Here is a 7845-nt window from a genome sequence, read left to right on the forward strand (position 1 = left end):
AGTAAAAAGAAGAGAAATAAAAACATGAAGCTATGGAACCATTTGATATTCAGCAGATTTACAGCCTGAAGGAAACATCAGATTCTTAGTTCAAACGCACCTTTGTAAAAAGGTACCAATGATACTTAATGTATCAATTAATAAAACTAAGTTTGAATACTTGCAAGTCTCATCTGTCTGAAAGAGAGGCTTGATGCATTCTGAAGGTTCAAGTTGATCTTTGCTGAAGTTGGTTGAAACCTAACAGTTAAGTATTAATGAATTTTAAGATAATACATTTAACTTGCTGCTAACATTCACACTTACATGTGGCGACATTTCAATACGGGCATACTGTCTACCTATGAACTCAAAATTTAATTTTCCCAGCACTAATAAAGTACATTCAGTACTTTTAGAGCATACTAGAAGTACACAATTTAGGATGCAGTCAGGATAACATGAAATTCATTGAAATTAAGGGCTTACATTAATTTCAAGAACCAATTTCACATTTCTGTGGAAAGTTTAATGGGAACATACAAATTAATTTGCAGTGAAATATTCAGGTGCCAATAACAAACGTCTTGGAAAACAGATGTCTGGAAGATAGAGGGCTGTTAGTGGTATAGTGTATCTCTATAGTTAGTTGAAGTTTGTACCTATAGTTGAGTGTGACCGAAATAATTTACTGACTTTGCTCTTTTTTTTGTTTTTGTTTTTTTTTAACACTTCTGGTGTTCCTGGTCAAAAATGACTGGTGTACAACGAATTGCTTATAAATCTCTTGTTATACTATACTGTTACCTAATATTGGATTCAATCTTTTTATCAACTTGTTTTATTTCAATTAGGATGTGTTTTATATATCTTTTTAGATGCACTTGATTGTATGCCTCACTGATCTGGGCTTATGCACCTCAGTTTTTTTTTTAGATGATTCAACTTTTTTTCACTCAAAAACTGAGGTGCGTAAGCTCAGATCAATGAGGTCTATGGTCAAGCAATTCCAAAAAGAAAACTACAGGACCTATATTAAAGGGACAATCCCCCTGGAAACACCTGGATTAAGGTGCCTTGTTTAAGGGCACAATGGTGAACTCACCCCTGTGGGGATCAAGCCAACAACCTTCTGATTATAAGCCTCAAGCTTTCCTACTGCATTTCCTACCATCGCATAAGTATGATACGTTAATGTCATTTCCAGGCATGGAAGGCGACGGTGAAGTTATTATCAACCCAGTTCAGAACTGCAGTCACTGTGAGTCAGGAGATTGCCACGAGACCTCTGAGGGCACGGTAGTTAGTTGAAGTTTGTACCTATAGTTGAGTGTGACCGAAATAACTTACTGACTTCGCTCTTTTTTTTGTTTTTGTTTTTTTTTTAACACTTCTGGTGTTCCTGGTCAAAAATGACTGGTGTACAACGAATTGCTTATAAATCTCTTGTTATACTATACTGTTACCTAATATTGGATTCAATCTTTTTATCAACTTGTTTTATTTCAATTAGGATGTGTTTTATATATCTTTTTAGATGCACTTGATTGTATGCCTCACTGATCTGGGCTTATGCACCTCAGTTTTTTTTTTAGATGATTCAACTTTTTTTCACTCAAAAACTGAGGTGCGTAAGCTCAGATCAATGAGGTCTATGGTCAAGCAATTCCAAAAAGAAAACTACAGGACCTATATTAAAGGGACAATCCCCCTGGAAACACCTGGATTAAGGTGCCTTGTTTAAGGGCACAATGGTGAACTCACCCCTGTGGGGATCAAGCCAACAACCTTCTGATTATAAGCCTCAAGCTTTCCTACTGCATTTCCTACCATCGCATAAGTATGATACGTTAATGTCATTTCCAGGCATGGAAGGCGACGGTGAAGTTATTATCAACCCAGTTCAGAACTGCAGTCACTGTGAGTCAGGAGATTGCCACGAGACCTCTGAGGGCACGGTGTGCTACTGTGATGAAGAGCTCTCACTGGCCCCAGACGGAGTGTCCTGCATCAACTCTACTGGTTAGTTCATTCATAACACACTCCACCACCATTAGATGAACGGCTGTCTCATAAAATGTTAAAATGAATGTCTGGGAAGAGTGTTCTCGCAATGACAAAGTTCCTTCTCAATTGTGGCACTTACCTCTGTAAAGCCAAGTTCAATTATCTACCATTTGCAGTCTCTCTGGCAGAGGTCATCACTGTCAACTGTAGCTCCATTTGTCAGCGTGTTCTAAAAAAAAAAGGATTAAAACACTCCCCACTGTTGCACATCTAGCTAGCTACTGTCCTATTAATTCAGAATGTTTTACACATCTGTTCATATATGCAAATTGATTGAAATTCCCTCTGTTTTCAACTTCATAAGTGCTTAAGACAATAAGTTAGTTAATTCCCATGAGTTCATGCTAATTATATGCTAATATCAACATTTAAAAGCTCTTAAAAAAGTTCAAAAAGTGTAAACACTTTGACAGGTTTTCAAGAAATAGGCAAGAAAAATATGAAATAAACTGCATCAGAAAAAAAAAAAAAAGATTTTTCACAAAGCTTTTCAACTCTCTGCTAATCAGTAGGTTAAAATCTTCTTAATTCCAGGTTAAAGCCCCATTAAATCACTCAATGAGCACGGTTTACATCAGAGCCATGAGCCATAATATGCTACTTAATACTGCTTGTCAGAAGTATGTCATATATATATACATATATATATATATAATAGCGAGACAGAATCTATAAAGTTTTTATTCATCATTCAAGGGCACCTAGGTTTCCCTTTGGTTTGAATTGATGTGATGCCTGACATGAACACATATAAAAAAAATAAAATAAAAACAAAAGGTCCTGAGTTAACAATTTTAAATGTGAAAAGCTCAGCTGAGTTCTGCCTGACTCATGTAAACTGTATATTTGTTGCTGTGTGTTTGTGTAGTGGTGCCTATGTTGCCCGCCCAGCCGTCTTTGTCTCATCTGGCACTGGGTCTGTCTGTGGGGACCTCCGCCCTAATCGCTGCATTACTGTTCCTATTAATTCAGAATGTTTTACACATCTGTTCATATATGCAAATTTATTGAAATTCCCTCTGTTCTCCAGGGCTGTTTTCAACTTCATAAGTGCTTAAGACAATAAGTTAGTTAATTCCCATGAGTTCATGCTAATTATATGCTAATATCAACATTTAAAAGCTCTTAAAAAAGTTCAAAAAGTGTAAACACTTTGACAGGTTTTCAAGAAATAGGCAAGAAAAATATGAAATAAACTGCATCAGAAAAAAAAAAAAAAGATTTTTCACAAAGCTTTTCAACTCTCTGCTAATCAGTAGGTTAAAATCTTCTTAATTCCAGGTTAAAGCCCCATTAAATCACTCAATGAGCACGGTTTACATCAGAGCCATGAGCCATAATATGCTACTTAATACTGCTTGTCAGAAGTATGTCATATATATATACATATATATATATATATAATAGCGAGACAGAATCTATAAAGTTTTTATTCATCATTCAAGGGCACCTAGGTTTCCCTTTGGTTTGAATTGATGTGATGCCTGACATGAACACATATAAAAAAAATAAAATAAAAACAAAAGGTCCTGAGTTAACAATTTTAAATGTGAAAAGCTCAGCTGAGTTCTGCCTGACTCATGTAAACTGTATATTTGTTGCTGTGTGTTTGTGTAGTGGTGCCTATGTTGCCCGCCCAGCCGTCTTTGTCTCATCTGGCACTGGGTCTGTCTGTGGGGACCTCCGCCCTAATCGCTGCATTACTGTTGGCCGTTTCTGGCGTTATGATCAGTAAGTAGACCATGTCAAATCCTTTTTATGAGCATAGTTTCATGGAGTCTCAGAGGCTTACCAAAACATAATACTGTAGCCAAGTCATTTGGGGAAGCTTTTTGCTACTTTTTTGGGTATTAGAAAGATAATTGGTAAGCCTGCACTTGCAGACAGATCACAGGAAATTCTATAATAATATGTTGCATGTTTTATGTTTCTCTGGCTGATATGACTGTTGTCTTGGACAGTATATACTGACACCTATGGGTGTCGATGTAGCTTCATGCCACAGCAATATTGATGCCATTGTAGAAATTTACTTTATTTCATGACCAAAAGTGCCCAATAACAGGGATTGATTGATTGATTGATTGGTTGATTGAAATATTAAAATATGTTTGCAAAAATAATTATTGGGATGGATGGGTGCTGTCCCACTACAACAACAGCATTCTGTTGTTGCATGTCTCATGTTTGGCATCTTGTTTGCTCAATGCATTAACTACAGGTTCACACACACACACACACACACACACACACACACACACAATATATATACCTAAACGTTTAGGCTACAATGGCCTAACATAATATGGAGAGCTTGAAAAGAGTCCGCACATTCAAACATTAAAGCATCACAAGCGAGATGAGAACAAGGGGTAGGTTTGGTGTAGGGCACGTACAGTTTGTACAGTATAAAAACCATTACGCCACACACACACACACACACACACACACACACTGTGCCATGTCACCTAACACATCATCTGTCCATCTACACTGTAGTAGCAGACTCTGGGTGATAAATGGGCTGTTAACTGGGCTCTGACAAGCGTTGCCGATTTCCACTTTATGAATAAATCACTTCCACACGTTGCACTAATGTGTTTACTGCCTGGGTTAAGCCCACCAAACTTGGACTTACATGCCTGTTTGTGAAAACAGTTTGTAGGTGTTTTTCTCATGTAGTTATCCACAGATTTGCAATTAAATGTCACCACCACGGTTGTTATAGTTCACTAAAATTATTAAAAGTACAGAGAAAATAGCTTTTTATTATTAAATCTGATTTTGTAATAAAACCGATGACAACACAAATTAAATTAGCGTCCCACGTAGTTTGTCCAAAAGGGCCTCAATCAAAAAATTATAACACTGGTTATTTTACAGCAGTTTAATAGTTTATTTCCAGATTCAATTTGAATGTAACATTGGCAATGCCAACAGTCCCATTATGCAGATTTGTAGCAAACAAAAAATATCATGCTGTGCTGATTATCTTTCAGTGTACAGACGTAAACACACCGAGCTCCAGTCTATCCAGCTTGAGCTACAGAGTCCCGACTGTAAGCTGAGCAAACTGAGAGCCTCTACTATCATGACCGACTACAATCCAAACTACTGCTTTGGAGGGAAGACCGCCTCCATCAACGACCTGAAGGAGGTGCCACGGCGTAACATCTCCCTCACCAGGTTAGGAGCGTCACTAATTCTCTACAGTTGGGCTGAAGAAGTGTTATGTGCTGGCATGTTGTTTGACTGTGAAGGGTCTTCATACTGTACAGTTGATGAAAATTAATCTTCTAACAAGTGAGGTCTGAACCTGTATGTGAAATACATGGAGTGATATTATTGACAAAATAAGTAACAATGATGTATGTTTTGTTTGTAGAGGTTTGGGTCATGGGGCATTTGGTGAGGTCTATGAAGGACTAGCCATAGGGATACCAGGGGAACCCAGCCCAATGCAGGTGGCTGTAAAGGTAAGATCTGCAACTATATAAACAGTCTGTTATGCTGCTTGATCTTGTAAACTGGTATTTAATATTTTGATTAATTGTTGTAATCATGAACACACTGATTTGGGTCTCTTACACACACACACACACACACACACACACACACACACACATATAGCTAACAGTGTTAGAACTAGAAGCCATCTTAATTTAAGGAATCACATGATAATTAAAGAGATCACATGATCAATCAGTCAATCAATCTCTGGCTGCTTCTCTAACATAATATGGAACATAAAAGAACATAATTTGAGAAACATCTATTTATGCAATGAAAGTTACTGGTAACCAAAACAGCTTTTGTCCTCAAAATACCTTCATTTTATGCAAACAAAAAGTAAGACATCCAGGTTTGAAATGACATGAGGGTGAGTAAATTATGACAGAATTTTTTTGTTTTGTTTTTTTTTGTTGAACTATTCCTTTAATGTTTATTTATTTAATTATTAGAATTATTATTTTTAATAAATTAAATGATACTCTAAGAAACTAAAACTGCCCGCAGGTGGCGTTAAATGTCTTTATGAGTCATTCATTCAACCTATTCCTTCAAACAGCTGATTCAGTCAGGAATGAAGTAAATGGTTCTATCAATGGGCCTTTGAATCATTGGTTCACACGATTCGTTCAAAGCGAGGATTCATTCAGAAACTGAACACCGCTATGTTGCTCACAGACGCACAACAGTTCTGTGGTGTCTTTTATAGGTAATATTTTCTTTGGCAAAATTTTGCAAAAACACACAATGTTAACTTATTTACTGAACTATTGTATAAAATCACATTTGCACTCTTGCTATTCGTGCAAAAACAGCACTTGTGTGATATTGCTGTCGCTGCTCGTGTGATATCGCTTATCGTGATATAAATATGAGACAAAAACTCATACGGGGGAATTTTTTGTCCCAATATCTTGAATTGTAGGGCATAACTGCATTTATGGAGTTGTTGCCCTGCATCATATTTGTCAACAGTCAACTGTATGAAATGTAAGATGACATACAGGTCTGGGGGCAGGGCCAGTGATTTAATGGTTTGCATAGATTTGATTATTCAATTATTATTTTATTAGACCCTTCCTGAGGTGTGCTCTGAGCAGGACGAACTGGATTTTCTCATGGAAGCTCTCATAATCAGGTAAAAATTAAAAACACAAGATAGGCTACATCATTCCATAGGCTAATTTATAGCAAAAATACCACATTTCTATTTCTATTCCTCTGACAGCAAGTTTAGTCACCAAAACATTGTGCGGTGTATCGGGGTGAGTCTGCAAGCTCTGCCTCGCTTCATTCTGCTGGAATTGATGGCTGGAGGGGATCTCAAAAGCTTCCTGAGGGAAACTAGACCAAGACTAGTAAGAGCACACACACACACAAACAGAGAGAGAGAGAGAGAGAGAGAGAGAGAGATAGTCACAGAGTCTTGTATTGCATTAATCTCGTTAAGTTATTTTTCAATAGTTTGTGGCTTCTTTTTCATTATTAGTTTGTGTATTACTGTATTACTGTATTTGTGTATTACTGTATTACTATTGTGTATTGGTTTTGTTGTTATTAAATAATAATAATACAAATAATAATAATAATAAAATTACTGTACTTGCAGATAATATAATATTAATGAAATAAAAGGCCACTTAAGTGTACTTAGAGTACACTTTCATGTTTGTTTCTTAACACACTTAAGTAATGTTTAGTTTATAATAATGTCAAATTAAAAATGTTACATTGCAGTACAATTTAAACCATCATGTTTTAATAATCCTTTCTAAGGCTATAAAGAATTGAACTTATTCTGATGTGCTGACTAACATACTAAAGTACTTGATTATATTTTTAACTGTAGTATGTTAGTGTCACTTGGTATTATATTTAAAGTTTATATTATATTATATTATATTATATTATATTATATTATATTATATTATATTATATTATATTATATTATATTATATTATATTATATTATATTATATTATATTATATTATATTATATTATATTATATTATATTATATTATATTATATTATATTATATTATATTATATTATATTATATTATATTATATTATATTATATTATATTATATTATATTATATTATATTATATTATATTACATTATATTATATTATATTATATTTAAATGTCAATAGCAGTGGCATTAATGGTATTTCAAAGACTATAGAATTGATTAGGAAATATATATATATAAATTATAATAGATGTGTGTTTAATTGTAAATAGCATGCAATTATGTATCCAAAGACATTACATTCTGTTTGCACTTCAA

General features: G+C 34.9%; 1 protein-coding gene across 1 annotated transcript in view; it reads left to right on the forward strand.

Annotated features, from left to right (window-relative positions):
* The window catches only part of LOC107664136 (leukocyte tyrosine kinase receptor-like), a 76575-nt gene that overhangs the window by 47553 nt on the left and 21177 nt on the right, over nucleotides 1-7845 (forward strand). Inside the window, exons 14-19 of the mRNA XM_016454598.1 lie at nucleotides 1846-2001; nucleotides 3664-3777; nucleotides 5046-5232; nucleotides 5432-5522; nucleotides 6630-6694; nucleotides 6785-6914. Of these exons, the coding sequence (XP_016310084.1) occupies nucleotides 1846-2001; nucleotides 3664-3777; nucleotides 5046-5232; nucleotides 5432-5522; nucleotides 6630-6694; nucleotides 6785-6914 (743 nt within the window). The remainder of the gene's footprint in view (nucleotides 1-1845; nucleotides 2002-3663; nucleotides 3778-5045; nucleotides 5233-5431; nucleotides 5523-6629; nucleotides 6695-6784; nucleotides 6915-7845) is intronic.

Source organism: Sinocyclocheilus anshuiensis, unplaced genomic scaffold, assembly GCF_001515605.1.
Source record: "Sinocyclocheilus anshuiensis isolate Anshui unplaced genomic scaffold, SAMN03320099.WGS_v1.1 scaffold129, whole genome shotgun sequence".
Lineage (NCBI taxonomy): Eukaryota > Metazoa > Chordata > Actinopteri > Cypriniformes > Cyprinidae > Sinocyclocheilus > Sinocyclocheilus anshuiensis.